Raw genomic sequence first — 21,155 nt, 5'->3', positions numbered from 1 at the left:
TTAATATAAGTCGATTTTTATTATTTTATTAATTAAATACTAAGGTTGTGAAATCAATAGATTTAAATAACCCATTGAAAGATGTGAGAAATACCTAATATCTAAGTTTCTAAATTACTTTACAAGGAAAGAAGTCCTTCAAGTACTCGATTTTAAAGTAACAGTATTAAGCATTTAAGTGCACCAAATATTGTTTTTTAATAATGAGAAAAATCACAAAACAGACTTAATATCCATTTAAGTTGATAATAACAGCAAGTCGTGCTGCATTTCTCTGTTTCCCTAAAGTGAATTGTAGTCTGCTGATTAGCTATTGAATTGATTTAGCAATGGTCGTAAACCTGGCATCAACGTGATGATCTCAAAAGACCTAGAAGAGATTTAAAAAATAATATATCGTAGACATTATAAAACAAATTTGGAAGTATTTAAATGTAAGATAAAAAATTTTTAAATATAAAGAGAGAGGGAAGAGACTTGAAGATGTAAGGACCTAATATACAAGTATATCTTAGTACTTACCTCAAATTATATCTTGGTAAGGCAACGGAAACGAACCCTTACCTTCTGTCAAATTGATCTATGAATAAAACGGGGCTATTATAAGCGGATGGGATGATTCCGAAATTTCCATAGGCATAAAGGGATTTTTATAATAATAATGAAATAGCAATATATGTATGGGGAAACAAAACTATTATAGATGCTTTACAAAAATTCGAATTTTGTCACATGAGAAGTGTAAACAGAAAAATCAGCAGGAAAAGCCAATCAAATGTTACATTTATCATGATTTTTGACTGCATAAATTCCGTTGGATCTGTAGTAAGTAAAGAAGATACAACACTTAGATTAATATAACACCTCATGTGAGGAATGGGGTATGTGTAAACGTAACACCCACATTATACAAACGAGTATATTCGTGTTGCATCGTATTTGGTTTGGATTGTAGAAACTGCGAATGATTAAATAATGAACGAATGATTAATCAAATGAATGAAACAATTTTGCATGTGTAGAAGCTCCAGTTGTTTTTTACTTACGATGACGTGTATTTGGTACACCTTAGAAGGTTTTGTATAAAAAGCACTGAAATCTTGGAACAGTTACCAAATTGTAATGGCGCTGTCCATATTCATGTTGATTTTAATTCTTGGCTCTACAATTTCAGCCAGAAAAGACCTCGATCGTCTCATTAATGGAGAAGCTGCCCAGTTTATGCAATTTCCACATCAAGTGTATTATTTGAAATATATTACAAAAACGGGATGGGTACATCCCTGTGGTGGAAGCATTATATCAAAGCGTATCATACTAACTGCTGCCCATTGCGTGTCCGATAAATTGTAAGAAATAGCCTGTAGGTAATATATGTTGTCTTTATCTCTGACTTTATTCTGTACTTATAGCAAATATTTGCTTATATTCTTGGGCAAAACTAATTTGGATAATGAATACGAGAAGGGGCAGCAATGCTTCCTATTGGGCCGATCAAGGGTTATAATTCACGAAGAATTCGATGGGCACACTCTTTTGAACGACATCGCATTAATCAAAATGAGATATGATATCAAGTTTAGCGAATTTATACAACCAGCTTCTTTGCCAATGGAGGAACTGGACTATGTCAACCAAACAGCTGTAGTTTCTGGTTGGGGTTCCATTATACGTATGTGTATTTGCAAAAAACAACTACCTGCAACAAGCTACATAGATAGGTTCTCTTACAGATGATTACAATCCAAAACTCCATGTGGGCACAAAACAACTTCATCATCTAAACGTTACCATAATATCGAACGAAGTTTGCAAGAAGTTAGTTCAGGAAATGGTGCCCGCCAAACCATTCACAGAAGCATTTATATGTCATAGGCCCACAAATGGCAGTCCATGCAATGGTGATTCCGGAGGACCACTAATATTACTGGATGGATCTAGAACATTGGTTGGAATCACATCGCACGGTGTGAGAGGGTGCGATCGCTACAGCCCTGGCATATACACTCGAATCTCTTCTTATTTGGGCTGGATAGCGAAATACGAAAACGATACTAATTTTAAACGCTGATAGAAAATGTATAGTTTTATAACAATTTCCGTACTTTGCTTTGGTTGATCTGACTGATCAATTATAATGGGCCACTTTGAAACTTCAAAAATTTACTGGCTTAGTGTATGTACATATTTTATAAGAACTTATTTCCAACACAAATAGCTCTTTAGTGGCCCTTTCACCTACAAAACTAGAATAACTTCTAAGGCAATCATTTCATGCTTAAATCTGTGATCAGAGTAGAGGATTTTTTAAGATATTTCAAAGATTGAAGTAAAATACTTTTTTAATCAATTGTGTCTTTTTGTAAAATTAAATACAGTTCTATCTTATAGTTACATCTCACCTGACTTTTGGAAGTTGAACAATCCTTTTATTTTATTGATGTGAGGATATACATACAAGTAAGTAGTAGTTACTATAAGTATGTTGTTGCTTTGATAACGAAATTAGTCAAGTAAACCCCTAGAGCAGGGCTTAAAGCATCGGAATTCTCCTCTTATGATAGGTGTGTGTACCTCATTATACTCGAAATATTGTTACTAGCACTTCATCTCGCGTCAGTATCATCTTTGAGTCTAATGAAGCTTAGTCGCATCTGTGGCTATTATATATAAATAATAATCAATAAAAGATTAAGTGTTTTTATTAAGTCCACAAAGGACTACCAAAATAATTGCTAAAGTATTAATTTAGGTCAGCTTCTTACACAAGCCAACTATATGACAAATGCCTAAGTCGTGTATTTTACCCACGATATATTCTATTAGTAATATAGAGGAGCTGATAACACGTAATGAAAAGCCATAAAACTGATTTTGTATCACGAATACAAATATTTTTTGTATATAAGTTTTGGCTTAAAAGACTTGGTGTTATTTAAATTTGAAACGTCCACTGAGAAGAATGCAAATACAAGTTATTGTAGCAGCCGTGGTCGCCCTTGTTTTGGAGCTTAGCCTTACGGTTTCCGGTAAAAGTCCATTTCTGGAACGCATTGTGAATGGAGTACCTGCAGAGCCAAAACAATTGCCGTACCAGGTAGTCTTTGATGTACTTCACAAAACCAGAGGATGGGAACCAAGTTGTGGTGGCGTTATAATATCTAGGCGCATAATATTGACAGCCGCCCACTGTGTACCTCCCGAAGTGTAAGTTTAAAAAAACAATTTGGAAAATTAAGGCACAGATTTGAATAGCATTACGCACAGTACCCATCTAGGAATCCTTTTAGGTGCTGTTAATAAAGGGATTCTGACTGAAAAAGGACAACAGGCAATAATTTTAAGTCGAGATCGAGTTATAGTTCATAGGGACTATATTGAGTTTGACTCCGAATCATGGATTGTTATCAATGATATTGCACTGATCAAGCTTCCAATGGATTTGCAATTCGACGAGCATATACAACCTGCGGCCTTGCCATCAAGAAAACAGGATTATGCTAATAAGCCTGCTGTTACCAGTGGTTGGGGTCTTGTTAAATGTAAGTCTAATATGTATTAGTAATATATAATTAATTGTAAATATATACTTGTTGATATTCCAGTTGATACGACTAATCCAAACACTACTGAAATTCTCCAGCTAACTAATGTTACCATTATGTCAAATGAGGATTGCAAAGAATTCTTCCATAAGTATATTCCACGCAAAATTTTTACATCCTCCTTTGTTTGTATAGCTCCTGGAAATTCCACACCGTGCAATGGCGACTCTGGCGGTCCATTGGTATTGCAAGACGGTAAAAATACTTTAATTGGACTAACATCACATGGTTTTGGGGGTTGCCCATTGAATGCTCCTGTTATTTTCACAAGAGTTTCATCTTATTTGGATTGGATAAAGGAGAACTCTCACCTAAAATATTTCAATTAAATTAAATCAGTTATACTATCGAGCATGGACGGAAAGGAATTGGTAATCATCTAATTGTTTAATTAATTTGTTTCTTCTTCAAATTTCTTTTCAACTGTTTTTCGATTCTATACAATTCAATAAAATTGAAAAACCTTTCGTCAAAAAAAAAGAAGATATACATATGTTGCCTTTTAAAAGAAAGCTAGCCGACTAGTAGACAAAAAACTGATGGTATTGTTTTGAAAAAAAAAATGTGGCAGAGAACTGGACTAGTGTTTTGTAATCGGCGCAGACAACAGTGTTTGAAGCAAAAAAGTTCAACACCATTTTTTATTTTTCTCACTTGAATGCAAATGTTTTTCTTCTTTGTCATGTTTAAAAAGAGAAGCTTAAGAAAAATCAAACAACTAGATATTGTTCCACAGCCAAAATATTTAATTCCCATAGATTTTTAAGAGTTTACTAAAAAAAATAGATAATAGAATGGCAGAAAAAGCTGCATTTTGAAACCCCACGGACTGCGGACTGAAAGCAATGTTTTATAAAAAAATAGAGAAGAATGTATAGTAAGCGAACATCGTGATATCGCTGTATCTGCGCAGTTTATACAGTAAAAGGCTAACTGGAAAATTATTCTAGATAAAGTCTAACTGGTATTATAGAATCAATCTTAATATATTATGCACAATGTAAGCTCTTATTTTGGTTCTCAAGCAATTCATTTCTATCCTAGAGTTATGAAGAACCTGTGTTTTCGACCATATGCTTTGACATATTTATCTCAGATAAGTCAGAGATGTAAGTCCTAAGTCTCTGTCAACCATGTCTCATTTTCATTGTCAAAAAGTTCTGTACGTATGGGCAATGCCAAGTCTGCTTGAAACAACCAGTATTCTAACTACTATCGAAATTAGTTTTCTTTAAACAGCAGCATATCGGTAAAAATTATTTTCACGTCCTTAAGAACCCCCATTTCCTTTAAAAATCGAGGTTTCATATATTTCTGAAATATTTAATTTGTATACCGAAAACATTACACGAAAAGGCGATCCAAGATATTTAGGACTAAGGAGATGGACTGCAATCTGCAACCTAGGTCGGCTTGGACCTTGCATGCATTAAATCATATCCATAGACGCTGCGAAGCCGTGGCTCGATATTTTGGGCATATACATCGGCCCACAAATACTGAGGTGCCAATTCCTCATCGCTGCGTGCTACCTTAACCGCATTTTGAACCTCTGTCTGTACCTCAGCATCGATTTCTTCCAGTTGCTCTTGAGATTGTAAACCATAATCTAAACAAAGCTCTCGAAACCTATTGATTGCGTCACTCTTTCGGCGCACCTCCTTTACCTCCTCTCGACTCCGATAGCTAGTGCCCGGATCTGAAAGCGAGTGCCCGCCGTAGCGATATGTGCACAGTTCCAGCAGCAGAGGGCCCCGATTCTGGGCAAACTCGATGGCGTATTCAGTAGCGCTGCGAACAGCCAACACATCCATGCCATCCACCCATATGCCTGGCAGCACATCACCACGAGTATAGTAGCGTGTATTGCAGGCAGCCCGTTCAGCGCTGGTGCCCATGCCATAGTTATTGTTCTCGCAAACGAACACTATGGGCAACTGCCAGAGCGCTGCCATATTGAAGCTCTCGAACACCTGACCTTGGTTGGCCGCACCATCGCCATACAGTGCTAGGCACACTCCACCATTCTGCCTATACTTGCTCGCTAAGGCCACACCGGCGCCCAGGGAGACCTGTGCACCCACTATGCCATTGCCGCCGTAAAAGTTCGGGGCGTACATGTGCATGGAGCCACCTTTGCCACAAGAGCAGCCACTACGACGTCCAGTAAGCTCCGCCAGTACCCCCTGTGCAGACAAGCCCATTAAATACGCCCAGCCGTGCACACGATAGGCGGAAATAATGCTATCCTCCGGACGCATGACCGCACGCATTCCCACTGCGCACGCCTCCTGTCCCGTGTACAGATGGCAGAAGCCGCGCACCATGCGCTCTTTATACAACCGATTGGCCGCCGCCTCGATCTGACGTATCGCCTTCATCTGGCGGTAGTAGCGCACCGCTTCTGCCTGGGTCAGGGAGACCATCGTATCGGGTCCTTCGCTGAGACGATGCAGCTTAAATCCTCGCTGCAGGCGCACACGCGCTGTCTGCTCCTGTTCCTGCTCAAGCCCTACATTAGGATGCACTCCGGCCACTGTGATGACGCCATTCTCATATCTGTCATGCAGAGCGGAAGGTGCCAAGGGTCGCGGCAGTTCCGCGGCCGTGAAGTGCACTCGACGCATCAGACGCGTCAAAAGTGCATTTTTCGTTGGGTCTATTAGGTTGTGCAGTATGATCCCTGCGCTGACGGAGGCCTTAGCTGTTATTTTGAACATTGTATGTGCATGTAATTGAAAATTTGTCCAGCCTAAAAGTGCCTCCCTAATTATAAATAAAAAACAAGCCAATACCTACTTTGATTACCGCTCAAATTATAAATAAATAGTATAAATAGTTATAAAGCTAGCTGACGCCCCACTGTCCTCTCCTACCTAGGCGTACTGGTTCAAAACCAAAGCAAGTGCCTTGTATTTGTTGTTGTATTATTTCTCTGATACCTTATCAGACAACAGCTGACGGTTTGAAACCGAATGGCAGAAACAATTCGTAGCTGGTGGCTTTCAGAGAGTCGCTCTCATTCTCATGAACTATACATGTATGTGTGAGTGTACACGGGCAGAAGAGAAAACGACACACACACACACAACCCACTTGCCGGCAAGCGAGTTGGTTTTGAACCGGGGGCTGCTTGTTATTTCTCAGCTGACTGAATAATGTCAGGAATTCTTGTTCTTTACGATAAACAAACCAAATAGAAATGACAATTAATCGCCGCCCCCATGAATAAACGACGCTGGGCCATAGTCAATGACTCAATAAGAATGGAGGCAATATTCCGGGGGCACTGTTTCGGTTCGTGTTGATTCTGTGGGTTATCTCTAGTAGTGTATGGTCGCGCCTCCAATGTTAACGTGCCAATATAATGCTTGGTTGTTGCTGTAGTAACGACGCTGACATTCTAATGAACAGCTCAAGGTTCGTTAGATGGTAGAGTTGTTGACGATACCGCTATAGTTACTGGTGCAAAACCATTCGCCAAATATTAGTTTGAAACCATTTTCGATACATACCTTGAAAGCCAAATTTCCCATAATCATAGCCTTATCTTTCACGACAAAAGAGGCAGTAAGACCTCATTAAGTCGGTTACGTTTTAAAATAAATAAGCAATTGAGTGAAATATAGTGCAACAAGTTCTCGATTAAATATTATTTATTTGAAATTATCTTTAATTTACATTTTTCTTTAGTAATATACATCTTCAAAAAGAATTTAAAAACATTTACAAATCAGTAGAGAGTTTACTAAATAATGCTTGGATCAAACAATCAAAAATTCTGTAAAAATACTTTGACAACTCAATTTATGGGTCTAATTTCGTCCACTGTTCTCAGATAAGAAAGGTGCGCTAATGGGCGAAAAATGTGTATGTACCTAGTAGATCGGTTATGCTTTCTGAATGGGTTTTAAATGCTGAAGAATTCAGTTCAACTTAATGAAAGTTGTTGTTAATGTCCAGTACATGCTTGTATGCGTATTGAAGAACATCGCTTTGGTTTTGGCCAAAGTATACTTGGACGTTAAGTGTATAGACTCCGTTCGTCTGTCCGTGAACAGGGCAATTAAATCTGGGTATGTTGTAGATATACCAGTTATAGCTCTTGCGCAGCGACATCTGCCTGTCACGTTGGCCCGGGATGCATTCTTCACTCTCCAGAGCCATAATTTCTTTCTCCTCCCAACATGTAGCATTATGGTTCGTCTCATTAACATGCCAAATCCGCAGCTTATAGTCGTGGTAATTATTGGAGAGCCCGATCACAAAGCGCTCTCTCTCCACATTAAAAAAGGTGTTGATGCGCAACTTCCCGCAGTTGTAAATGTAGCTGGAATACAGAGTGCTTCCAATCTGGATATACTTATTGGCGATGGTATCATGCTTATAGACCGTGAAGGCCAGACACAGGCGGCTGCGATTCTCACTGTCCGGACTCGTTGTAATGTTAGGAACGCCTAGTTTCCTATAAAACTGCTCGTACTTCTTCAGGCTAGCATTTCGAACAGTCTTTGTGCCCGCCACTATCCAATATCCAGTGAACTTATACGTAAAGTTTTTTCCATCCTTGGTGGACATTTCTTCGCTTACAGGGTTAAAGCGTTCTCGGGGTTGGGTAGTTCTCTGCGAATGTAGCGTATGCGATGACAAACGAATTGGGCGGCCTTCGGGTCCGGTCCCAGGTTCGGTCGCAGCATGACAGTGAACTAGGAACTTGACGTTGTTGCTGGCCTTTTCAGGCAGGTCGAGTTTTACTACAACTGGGCCCCCTTCACATCTGATGGAGCCACGCGGACCATCTTTCACCGATCGGAAACGCAAGTCCGATGGATTTCCTTCAATTGAAACACTCATGATGGTAAACTACTGGCGTCGGCTACTGGGAGAACGAAAACTCTTATTTAGACGTTGCTCGTAACGCTGCTCGCTCGCAACTGAAGAACCATTTTGCGCTCCCGCGTTTTTTATAGGTTTGAGATAACAGACGACGAAGTCTTCTCTTGGTACGCAACCAACATCGAGTTGCTGGCATTTCAGGTTTCGGTTTCAAACCAATTGCCGCACATTGAAAAGTTTTAAGTATTTGTTTATAAAATAAACACATGCAATACTTATACTAATAACTTGAAATTGTGCTCTCTGCTATTTATGAATCTATCTAATGAATATTTTCTCTTAGTACGGCACCACCTTTACTGAAATTACTGTGCCTGATTATATGTGTATTACTATGATTTACTTAAGTTTAAGTAGATTTAAGATTTGTTTATGCAATGGATAAACAATTTATTATCAAATTGATTTAAATAGCGATTTGTTTAGAAGCAGTTGCTTGCATTATTTGTATTTAAAATGGAGATAATATAAGAACTTACTTAATATTCCATATAAACAAGATGACAACATTTAAACAGCCGGCAAAAATCGGCTTATAGTCGTGGTAAAAGCAAAAGCCGGTCATCACTCTTAATTTACTAAGAAAAACACACAATGATGCTTGACTCTCTTTTGGTAGAAAACCATACCTCTACAGAGGAGCTATTCATTGATAATGCAATTGAAATTATAACAAGAAAGAACGCTACAGTCGAGTCGAGTAGGAAAAATATATGGTTTAAAAAGTGTGTTATATATTTTATATTCAACATTCTTAATAACATACATTTCTTAAATGCGTATTTTATAAGTATTTAGCAATTCTACTTATAAATACCTTAAATTACAATTGTAAACGAAGTAAATGCCCTGCCTTGACTAAATGCATTGGTTTATTTTATAAATGAGAATCAATTGGAAAATTTGAACTGAGATCATTTAAAGTTCTGAAACAGAACAATATTAGCGTGTTTGTTCTGTTTTTGTTCTCATTTTCGTCCGGCAAATGGGCTTGTCCGAGTAAATCGGCCCACATACTCGCTGAAGCTTGCCCTGGGCGTCCTTCTGACATATGCAAACCATTAAATAGAGCTGAAAGGAATATGGAAATAAAGGAGAAGTTAATTAATAAGATTGAAACCTGTATGCCTTCCCTAACTTTGACTTACTTCTTCATCAGCCTCCTTCTCATATTTATCTGCAGTATTTTCCACGCAGCTTCCGTCTAGGGAACGACTGTCTAGCTGGCAAAAGAAGTCCAACTTGCTCTTTATGACGTCCAAATAAGGTCGCACCCTGGTATTAGATACCACACAGAATTTTGGAATATTGCACATGTAGGTGCCGTTTGATTCTTTTCGTTCCATTTGACAGATGGGGGGCTGCATCGAACCCTCTTTGTTGTAGAGTTCGTAGCCACTGAAGCGCGGGAAGTAATCGCTCTGTCTATAGGCGTTACAAATGTCAAAATAACAGAAATACTCAGCGTTCTCGGGATGGTTGCTATTGATGTCGATGGCTTGAAACGTTACGATTGGGTAATTGTTGCAAAACTTAATCCGAGATGGGTAGGTAGTGTTATCCATATAGCAGCCATTGTCTGTTAGATAGCAAGAATATGCCATCAAATCCTGGGTATTGTTGAGATTACCGTTGATAGGTGGTCCGTTTGAGATATTGGCTCTTTCTCTTTCATCTTCCAGTTCAAAGACTATGCGGATTATTTCTGCAGGTAGTGTATCATACGGCTTTGTTATTATCCCGGGGTTAGCTTTTATTTCGTTCAACAGCTCAGATATGTGGTATTCTAGCTGACGAACATTTTCTATCGAAGAATTTCTCATCCCATCCTCTTCTAGCATTTCTAGGTTGAAATGGTCGATGTACCAGTCAACCGAATTATTCGGCATGGACTCATCCATTTCGAGCAAAATTAACTTTGATTTTAAATAACAACCGTTGTTCAGTTATAATTATTTAATTTATGTTTATTTAATTTTTCAATTTACTTAAGACCCACACGTCTTTACTCCACAACACACAATTATAAACTGATATTTCGCACCGAGCGCACCTAAAAAGAAATATTCTCGACTTCCGAAGTGGCATTTTTTGATAGCACAGTTTTGATAGCACTCTCACAGAGCAATTCACAAGAGAGGATCGGTTCCTATTTGGTTCCTTACCACTATTGCTCTCTTGCTTTTAATGGATTCCTACAACAATTTTCGAGCATTTGATTGATGATTTATAACGGTTATCGTTGTTGTTTTGTCATTGGTTCTGGCCCAGCGTCATTTATTCATGGCGCGCGCCGGTTACTACTATATGTTTGTTTACCGTTGAACTTAACACACTCAAATCGCTCTTCCATTTCTGAGGTAATATGGATGGCATTTACTTCCAAAAATCGCATGTGAAGAACAAAACTATTCATCCATGCACCTGATACTACTCAGACAGTCGAACAATAGCTAATGGCGCGTGGATCAGAACCAACTTGCTTGCCGGCAAGAAGACCATGTGCTTCGTTTCCCCTTATACAAGCTCGCAGCCTCTTTCACTCGGTTCCAAACCACCAGCTACTGCTATAATATAACAAGAAATGTCTATCAGGTATAAGATACCTATTACATAGTGTGTTGTTTTACATTGATTTTAACTTATAATTGCTTATTGCTGACGACCAAATGTATTCATACGATATTTTTATACCTTGTACCCGTAGGGTTAAAAGGGTATATTAGGTTTGTGCAAAGTATGCAGAAGGAAGCATCTCCGACCCCATAAAGTATATGCATGTCCGCCCGTCCGTCTGTCCGTCTGGATGAACGCAATGATCTCAGAAGCTATAAAAGCTGGAATAACCAAAGTTAGTATCCAGATTCTCCTAGGTCCGACAAAGGACGAGCTTATTTTAATTTTTTGAAGTCTACTATTTTGTCAAAAAAGTGATGACGGTTTCCCACAATTCTTTCATATAATAAGACTGTATTTTAAAGAAATTGTGAAGTTTAGAAGAACAACCAGCTTTTCAATGCTAAAGGACAAGATTCAGTTGAAAAGAAGTCAACAGAAGTCCTCAAAAATATGTATCGCGGTCGCTTGACCGACATCATATTTCATATAAATTTGGTGGGTGTCTACGAACAATCTGAGTTTTTTCCAAAATTTAGACAGGCGTTGCAAGTGCATAGTATTTGTTATTGTAGTATTTCTCTGCTACTTTATAAGACGGTTTGAAACCGAGTAGCAGACACAATTCGTAACTGGTGTGGTCTCTCTATTTCAGACAGTGGCTTTCATACTCATGAACTATATATGTATGCATGTGTGAGTTTATACGAGCAGAAGAGAAAACGACACACACACACAGCCCACTTGCCGGCAAGCAAGTTGGTTCTGAACCAGGGGCTGTTTGTTATTTTTCGGTAGTCCCTATGAATAAATGATGTTAGGCCACAGCCAATGACTCAATATAATGACAACAAAATTCCGGGGGGAATGTATAGTAACGACACTAGCGATCTAATGAACAGCTCGAGGGGCCTCAGATCGTAGAGTTGTAGAGTATACCGGTAGAGTACCTGGTGCAAAACCATTCGCCAAATTTTGGTGTATCATGCAAGCCGATAGGCATAGCCTTATCTTTCACGTTAAAAGAGGCAGTAAAACCTCGTTAAGTCGGTTACGTTTGAAAATAAATAAATTATTCAGTGAAATATAGTGAAACAAGTGTTCCATTAAATATTTGTAGTTTTCTTTAATTGTTTTTATACTCTGTACACGAAATGTACAGAAGTATATTAGGTTTGCGGGAGCTGAAAAATGTAACAGGCAGAAAGTATATGTATATATTCTTGATCAGCGTGACAAGACGAGTCGATCTAGCCCTGTCTGTCTGTCTGTCTGTCTGTCCGTCTGTCCGTCTGTCCGTCCGTATGAACACCTGGATCTCAGAGACTATAAGAGATAGACCTAGGAACACCAAATTTTAGTCCAAGATGCCTTGTGTGAATACGCAGAAAATGTTTATTTTGGAATTTCCCTCTCTCCCCCCTCTCCCATGGATATCGCGATTTTCTCTAACTCCCGTAATTCTTCGAATTTCGAACTAAAATTTTGCAAATACCCCCAGTTAGTAATTATGTGTCCGTATGCCAAGTTTCTATGATAGACCGATTTAACAAGAAGCTATAGCCATAAATATATTTGCTGCTGCAGCGCTGCTCAAGCGCTACCCGCGGCTGTTGTTGATGTTGCTGTTTGGTTGACTGCGAAAATGCTTACACAGACACGAATTGATGCGCATAGGCATACATACACTCACACAGACGCAATTGCTATGTAAATGTGCAATTATACACCCTTTATGTGAGTTCGAATACCGAGAGAGGTAAAATCGATCAATTTTTTTTTTATTTTCTTAATTTTTTTATTTTCTATAATTATTGTACATATGTACAGAGTATTTCAAAGTCGGGACACTCGACTTTAGCTTTTTTACTTGTCTTAATTAACATAGGTCATCAAAAACAATATCTAAGCATTTACAAAACAGTACCGTGAAAAATCCCTTAACGGACACCTCTTTTATCTGGACACTTTTTCTAAAACATTCGATCGGTGTATAAAGTATTTAAGTATCCCCTTAAGCGGACACTCCCCTTGGGCGGACAAAAATTAGCCGACCGAAAGTGTCCGGCCAAGAGAGTTTTCACTGTACATAGATCGCTGATGCTTTCTTTATGGGTTTTAAATGCTGAAGAATTCAGTGCTACTTATTTCCTGGATGCTTCATTAAATTATTATTAATCACCGTAGCTGTTAATGTCAAGGAAATGGTTGTATGTATAACGAAGAACATCGCTTCGTTTTTGGCCAAAGTATACTTGGACGTTAAGTGTATAGACTCCGTTCGTCTGTCCGTGAACAGGGCAATTAAATCTGGGTATGTTGTAGATATACCAGTTATAGCTCTTGCGCAGCGACATCTGCCTGTCACGTTGGCCCGGGATGCATTCTTCACTCTCCAGAGCCATAATTTCTTTCTCCTCCCAACATGTAGCATTATGGTTCGTCTCATTAACATGCCAAATCCGCAGCTTATAGTCGTGGTAATTATTGGAGAGCCCGATCACAAAGCGCTCTCTCTCCACATTAAAAAAGGTGTTGATGCGCAACTTCCCGCAGTTGTAAATGTAGCTGGAATACAGAGTGCTTCCAATCTGGATATACTTATTGGCGATGGTATCATGCTTATAGACCGTGAAGGCCAGACACAGGCGGCTGCGATTCTCACTGTCCGGACTCGTTGTAATGTTAGGAACGCCTAGTTTCCTATAAAACTGCTCGTACTTCTTCAGGCTAGCATTTCGAACAGTCTTTGTGCCCGCCACTATCCAATATCCAGTGAACTTATACGTAAAGTTTTTTCCATCCTTGGTGGACATTTCTTCGCTTACAGGGTTAAAGCGTTCTCGGGGTTGGGTAGTTCTCTGCGAATGTAGCGTATGCGATGACAAACGAATTGGGCGGCCTTCGGGTCCGGTCCCAGGTTCGGTCGCAGCATGACAGTGAACTAGGAACTTGACGTTGTTGCTGGCCATTTCAGGCAGGTCGAGTTTTACTACAACGGGGCCCCCTTCACATCTGATGGAGCCACGCGGACCATCTTTCACCGATCGGAAACGCAAGTCCGATGGATTTCCTTCAATTGAAACACTCATGATGGTAAACTACTGGCGTCGGCTACTGGAAGAACGAAAACTCTTATTTAGACGTTGCTCGTAACGCTGCTCGCTCGAAACTGAACAACCATTTTGCGCTCCCGCATTTTTTATAGGTTTGAGATAACAGACGACGAGGTCTTCTCTTGGTACGCAACCAACATCGAGTTGCTGGCATTTCAGTTTTCGGTTTCAAACCAATTGCCGCACATTGAAAAGTTTTAAGTTTTTATAAAATAAACACATGCAATACTTATACTAATAACTTGAAATTGTGCTCTCTGCTATTTATGAATCTATCTAATGAATAGTTTCTCTTAGTACGGCACCACCTTTACTGAAATTACTGTGCCTGTTTATATGTGTATTACTATGATTTACTTAAGTTTAAGTAGATTTAAGATTTGATTATATATGAATGCAATGGATAAACAATTTATTATTTATATATTATATATATTATTTATAAGTTTTTATAAAATAAACACATGCAATACTTATACTAATAACTTGAAATTGTGCTCTCTGCTATTTATGAATCTATCTAATGAATAGTTTCTCTTAGTACGGCACCACCTTTACTGAAATTACTGTGCCTGTTTATATGTGTATTACTATGATTTACTTAAGTTTAAGTAGATTTAAGATTTGATTATATATGAATGCAATGGATAAACAATTTATTATTTATATATTATATATATTATTTATAAGCAGTTGCTTGCATTATTTGTATTTAAAATGGAGATAATATAAGAACTTACTTAATATTCCATATAAACAAGATGACAACATTTAAACAGCCGGCAAAAATCGGCTTATAGTCGTGGTAAAAGCAAAAGCCGGTCATCCCTCTTAATTTACTAAGAGAAACACACAATGATGCTTGACTCTCTTTTGGTAGAAAACCATACCTCTACAGAGGAACTGCTCATTGATAATGTGATTGAGATTATGAAAACTACATGAGCGCTTTTTGTAATGGAAGCAATCGAACCCAGAGGCAGCGCCAAACACATGTTTAAAGGCAGCGTGAGGTAGGTCAGAAATATAAGCTTTACCACCCCCCTCTCCCTTTCACTCACTCTTTTTATTTCTTTGCCAAGGTCATTCGTGTATAATGCTAGGTATGCTAACATATAATTTATTGATATGTACGTATGTACATCAAACATTACTAACAAATTATGCTGATAACATGCACACTACACATATGTATGTATGTGTGGTGTGGGACCGCACCAGTGACGGCCCCAGTCAGTCTAGTTCTTAAAAGTTATTGCCAATATTATTTAGTCGATAGTTTCGACATCAGAGTCTATTGACGCTTCAGTTAAATCAATAATTTCACAAATTTTGCACGAATTTCTGGGTGCTTCGGCTGTCAAATCAACGAACGCAGTCACTTGGTGGCCATCAGATATTCTGCGAATATTTACAGTTAAATCGACATATGCCACAGGACCATTAGTATCGGAGTATGAAGGAATTTGGGCAAGGCAGTCCATGATTTTGCCTATATCAGCTTCCTCTATGAGATTGTTAATAACTGCAAGTTCCTGCTGCTCAAGGGTCCCCTCATAAGGATCGGAAATTGACCCAAATACCTCAAACCTATATTTCAATTGCGTAGAAAAGTTAAAATATTCTTGCTGTCGAGCCATATTGTCTAACCTATTTATATGGTTGACCATTTTCCGGTTTGATAGTACGTTCGCACAGCTCCAAGCACAATTTCAATGTGCCGTCGAGCTGCCCGACGAACTGATCGTACAACGCTGGTTGAGTTCGGCATTTATAGCTAAAGATTCAATGAGTGGTTCCCAACCAAAGATATGTACTCTTTTGATTTAATTGATAATATGTATAATATTTATTTCAACCAAAACTGGTTGGTCAAGAACCGCAAAGTACCATAGGAAAAGTAGATGGTTTAAAAAGTGTGTTATGTATTTTATATTCAACATTCTTAATAACATACATTTCTTAAATGCGTATTTTATAAGTATTTAGCAATTCTACTTATAAATACCTTAAATTACAATTGTAAACGAAGTAAATGCCCTGCCTTGACAAAATGCATTGGTTTATTTTATAAATGAAAATCAATTGGAAAATTTGAACTGAGATCATTTAAAGTTCTGAAACAGAACAATATTAGCGTGTTTGTTCTGTTTTTGTTCTCTTTTTCGTCCGGCAAATGGGCTTGTCCGAGTAAATCGGCCCACATACTCGCTGAAGCTTGCCCTGGGCGTCCTTCTGACATATGCAAACCATTAAATAGAGCTGAAAGGAATATGGAAATAAAGGAGAAGTTAATTAATAAGATTGAAACCTGTATGCCTTCCCTGACTTTGACTCACTTCTTCATCAGCCTCCTTCTCATATTTATCTGCAGTATTTTCCACGCATCGTCCGTCTAGGGAACGACTGTCTAGCTGGCTCTTTCTCTTTCATCTTCCAGTTCAAAGACTATGCGGATTATTTCTTGAGGTAGTTTATCATACGGGTTTGTTATTATCCCGGGGTTTGCTTTTATTTCGTTCAACAGCTCAGATATGTGGTATTCTAGCTGAAGATCATTTTCTATCGAAGAATTTCCCATCCCATCCTCTTCTAGCATTTCTTTAAATAACAACCGTTGTTCAGTTATAATTATTTAATTTTTCAATTTACTTAAGACCCACACGTCTTTACTCCACACCATACAATTATAAACTGATATTTCGCACCGAGCGTACCTAAAAAGAAATATGCTCGACTTCCGAAGTGGCATTTTTTGATAGCACAGTTTTGATAGCACAGAGCAATTGGCAAGACAGGATCGGGGCGCTCTTTTCGTGTGGAGCTTTTTGTAATTGGTTCCTTACCACTGCTTTTAATAGATTCCTACAACATATATATATATATATATATATATATATATATATATATATATATATATATATATATATATATATATATATATATATATATATATATATATATGTTGTAGGAATCTATTAAAAGCAGTGGTAAGGAACCAATTACAACAAGTAAAAAAGCTAAAGTCGGGTGTCCCGACTTTGAAATACTCTGTACATATGTTTACAATAATTATAGAAAATAAAAAAAAAAAGAAAAACAAATTGGATCGATTTTACCTCTCTCGGTATTCGAACTCACGTAAAGGGTGTATAATTGCACATTTACATAGCAATTGCGTCTGTGTGAGTGTATGTATGCCTATGCGCATCAATTCGTGTCTGTGTAAGCATTTTCGCAGTCAACCAAACAGCAACATCAACAACAGCCGCGGGCAGCGCTTGAGCAGCGCTGCATCAGCAAATATATTAATGGCTATAACTTCTTGTTAAATCGGTCTATCATAATGAAACTTGGCATACGGACACATAATACCCAACTGGGGGTATTTCCAAAATTTTAGTTCGAAATTCCAAGAATTACGGGAGTTACGATTTGCGGGGTAGAGGGGGGAGGGAGGGGAATTCCAAAATATACATTTTCTGCGTATTCACATAAGGCATCGGGGACTAAATTTGGTGTTCCTAGGTCTTATAGTCTCCGAGATATAGGCGATTATACGAATGGAAAATCGGGAAAACCCCCATAGGGGGGAAGTGCGGGGGAAAATCAAAAAAATAAAACAAACTCGTATAGAATACACACACAACGCATCTTTGTGCAAAATTTGGTGTCTCTAGCTCTTATAGTCTCTGAGATCCAGGTGTTCATACGGACGGACAGACGGACAGACTGACAGACGGACAGACGGACAGACAGACAGACAGGGCTAGATCGACTCGTCTCGTCATGCTGATCAAGAATATATATACTTTGTGGGGTCTGCCTCGCCTCCTTCTGCCTGTTCCATTTTTCAGCTCCCGCAAACCTAATATACTTCTGTACATTTCATGTACAGAGTATAAAAAGCTCCACACGAAAAGAGCGCCCCGATCCTGTCTTGCCAATTGCTCTGTGCTATCAAAACTGTGCTATATATATATATATATATATAATATTCCCTGGCGCGTGGATCAGAACCAACTTGCTTGCCGGCAAAAAGGCCATACATACTCTTATACACATACATAGATACATATCGTATATGCTCGTATACTTTACATGAGCAATATAGCGACTCTCTGGAAGCTCGCAAACATGTTTTGTTCGGTTTCAAGCCACCTTCTGCTGCTGATAAGGCAGGAATTAGGAATATCCGAATAATGTAGCAAGAAATGTCCTTCACCTATTAGATACCTATTATAATAAATCAGTCATGAGAAAACGATGTAGAAAGTTCTTTTAAATTGATTTTAATTGCTGGCATGTTTTTTCATACGATATTTTTGGTAGGCATAAAAAAGTGTTGATATGACTGTTCCCCGTAATCCCTTTATTTATCAGCAGTTGATAAGGGGAATTGGTATAGAACCAGATAAAACCTCGTGGTTCTAGACCTTAAACGTACCAATCATATCAATAGAGGTTGGGAACCACGCTTTGAGTCTTTATATATGCTGAAGCATATAAAGTATATATAGTATATTATTGATCAGGATGACAAGACGAGTCGATATACATAGACATGTCCGTCTGTCTGTCCCCCTGTCCGTACGAACGCAAGGATCTCGGAAAGTATAGGAGCTAGAACAACCAAACATGGTATCCAGGCTCTCCTAAGCCCGAGAAAGGACAAGTTTGTTAACTCCCCCGCAATTCGTGTTTTTCCATAACTCCCGTAATTCCTGGAATTTTGTACTCAAATTTAATAGTCATCCAGTCAGTGATTGTGTGTCCGTATGCCAAGTTTCATTATGATAGGTCAGTTATAAAGATAGTCCAAGTAGCCATAAATATAACCTCTGCCCACGGCTGTTGTAGTTGCTGCTTGTAATGCACACATACATATGTATGTACAAGTACATAAACACGCATAAACACGATTATGATATAAATGTATGCTGTTGACTATGGCATTCCTTTCTTGTTTCGTTTTAAAATTGGCGACACTAACCGTATTGAACTGCACAAGGGCTGTAAGAAACATGGACTTTTTGACATCTCACCGATACTAAGGTAACAACATCTAGAACTAATGACAGACATCAATGTTGTGTATTCTATTGACAACCCTAAACTGTAAAATTTGGCGAAATTATCGAACCATTTTGAAATGGAATACAACATTTGATTGCTTTTGAAACAACATAAATTAAACGTTATTATAATTTCACAAACTGAATCAAATTGAAAATTAATCATCTTATGATTAAAATATTGCGTTATAAAAATCTTATAATTTACCTAAAATATCATAAATAATAAAAAAAAATTTGTAAATATAATGTCGCTCTTTTGAGTGAGTATTTATGTGTGTGTAAATTTTTTTAGCAGTCAGCAATTGTAAATTATTGAATTATTTAACTGATTTCATTTAGCATTTACACTAAAAAAAACTGTAAAAACGCCACAATAAGATATGTACATATGTATGTAGGTACGAGCACCGAATAACGGATTTGCGCAATACTATTTTTTTGTACCTAATTTATAATTCTAGTTCAGCTAAGTTTAGTTCTTTTTATTTTTTCGTTTCTCCGCTTTTCAAAACAATTGGGACAAAACTTTATGCATATGTACACACTATTCACAATTGCGCTTCATTCTTCAATCTTCTGCGCATTTGTTCCTTCATACAAAAATACACACACACATGCACATGAAACCGGCGCCGTTTAGGGATGTAAGTCGAAGGGAAAACATCGATGTCGATGCCCATCGATGCATCCATTAAAAAAAAATTACTTTTCATAGAAATAGAGGGTCATATTAGTGAAAAAATCAACAGAGACTTTTTAAAATTTCATTGTATTTTACTTAATGTTATTGACTAATAAAGTAATCGTACTCCTGATTTTTTATGAACTTGTGTAATTTACTAAAAAATAAACGTATTAATTTTAAAAACAAATCAGAATATTAGTGTGGCTATACTCATAATTTGAAAAATATTACATTCAAATAAAATTTAATGCTTAATAATCTAAAATATATTAGACAAAATACATATGCAACAAAACAAATATACCTTCTGCGGTAGACCATACCGCCCAACAAACCATGAAAAATGTTCGATGTTTGTACAAACATCGATGGATCGACGATGCATCGCGTGCCAAAAAACAAGTAAAAAAGCAAAATTCGTGTGTCCCGACTTGTAAATACTCTGTACATATGTTTACAATAATTATAAAAAATATAAAAAAATGTTGGTCGATTTTACTTCTCTTGGTATTCGAACTCACGTAAATGGTGTATAATTGCACATATACAAAGCAATTGCGTGTATGAGAGTGTATGAATGCCTATGCGCATCTATTCGTGCCTGTGTCATGTGTAAACATGTTTGCAGTCAACCAAACATCAACAACAGCTGCGGGCAGCGCTTGAGCAGCAAATATATTTATGGCTATAAGTTCTTGTTAAATCGGTCTATCATAGTGAAATTTGGCATACGGACATAATAACTATTTGCAAATTTTGAGTTCGAAATTCCTAGAAATACGGTAGTTAGAGCAAATCGCGATTTGCTTTGGTGAGAAGGGAGGGAGGGAAATTCCAAAATACACATTTTCTGCGCATTCACATAAGGCATCTTGGACTAAAATTTGGTGTTCCTATAGTATACATATATAGTTATAGTCTCCGAGATATAGGCGATTGTACGAATGGAAAATCGGGAAAACCCCCATAGGGGGGAAGTGGGGGGGATCAAAAAAAATAAAACAAACTCATATAGCGTACACACATAAGGCATCTTTGTGAAAAAATTTGGTGTCTATCTCTTATAGACTCTGAGATCCAGGTGTTCATACGGACGGACAGACAGGGCTAGATCGATCTTGTGACGCTGATCAAGAATATATATACTTTGTGGGGTCTG

At 37.9% G+C, this 21,155-nt stretch overlaps 3 protein-coding genes across 3 annotated transcripts; 2 read left to right on the top strand and 1 right to left on the bottom strand.

Moving 5' to 3' along the window:
- Positions 1 to 1,122: 1,122 nt before the first annotated feature.
- LOC115632836 (chymotrypsin-like) lies at positions 1,123 to 2,164 on the top strand. Its single transcript, XM_030530092.1, has 3 exons — positions 1,123 to 1,349; positions 1,413 to 1,672; positions 1,734 to 2,164. The coding sequence occupies exons 1-3, from the start codon at positions 1,123 to 1,125 to the stop codon at positions 2,069 to 2,071; spliced, it is 825 nt and encodes a 274-aa protein (XP_030385952.1). The 3' UTR covers positions 2,072 to 2,164.
- Positions 2,165 to 2,980: 816 nt separating this feature from the next.
- Positions 2,981 to 3,975, top strand: LOC115632925 (chymotrypsinogen 2-like). The gene is made up of 3 exons (XM_030530218.1): positions 2,981 to 3,207; positions 3,268 to 3,542; positions 3,606 to 3,975. The coding sequence occupies exons 2-3, from the start codon at positions 3,437 to 3,439 to the stop codon at positions 3,932 to 3,934; spliced, it is 435 nt and encodes a 144-aa protein (XP_030386078.1). The 5' UTR covers positions 2,981 to 3,207; positions 3,268 to 3,436; the 3' UTR covers positions 3,935 to 3,975.
- Positions 3,976 to 4,907: 932 nt separating this feature from the next.
- On the bottom strand, positions 4,908 to 6,354 carry LOC115632343 (pyruvate dehydrogenase E1 component subunit alpha, mitochondrial-like). The gene has a single exon (XM_030529449.1). The coding sequence runs from the start codon at positions 6,323 to 6,325 to the stop codon at positions 5,009 to 5,011; it is 1,317 nt and encodes a 438-aa protein (XP_030385309.1). The 5' UTR covers positions 6,326 to 6,354; the 3' UTR covers positions 4,908 to 5,008.
- Between the last annotated feature and the right edge of the window lie 14,801 nt (positions 6,355 to 21,155).

Source organism: Scaptodrosophila lebanonensis, unplaced genomic scaffold (genome assembly GCF_003285725.1).
Source record: "Scaptodrosophila lebanonensis strain 11010-0011.00,11010-0021.00 unplaced genomic scaffold, SlebRS2 tig00001415-arrow-pilon, whole genome shotgun sequence".
NCBI lineage: Eukaryota > Metazoa > Arthropoda > Insecta > Diptera > Drosophilidae > Scaptodrosophila > Scaptodrosophila lebanonensis.
Note: the sequence above shows the minus strand (reverse complement) of the source record. Positions and strands in the feature narration are given on the sequence as shown.

Excerpts from the sequence above, each read along its gene's own strand:
- LOC115632836 (XM_030530092.1), top strand. The coding sequence starts at position 1,123 with ATGGCGCTGTCCATATTCATGTTGATTTTAATTCTTGGCTCTACAATT. Across the intron at positions 1,350-1,412 it reads CATTGCGTGTCCGATAAATT|CAAATATTTGCTTATATTCT; the intron begins GTAAGAAATAGC and ends CTGTACTTATAG. Across the intron at positions 1,673-1,733 it reads TGGTTGGGGTTCCATTATAC|ATGATTACAATCCAAAACTC; the intron begins GTATGTGTATTT and ends GTTCTCTTACAG.
- LOC115632925 (XM_030530218.1), top strand. The coding sequence starts at position 3,437 with ATGGATTTGCAATTCGACGAGCATATACAACCTGCGGCCTTGCCATCA. Across the intron at positions 3,543-3,605 it reads TGGTTGGGGTCTTGTTAAAT|TTGATACGACTAATCCAAAC; the intron begins GTAAGTCTAATA and ends TTGATATTCCAG.
- LOC115632343 (XM_030529449.1), bottom strand. The coding sequence starts at position 6,325 with ATGTTCAAAATAACAGCTAAGGCCTCCGTCAGCGCAGGGATCATACTG.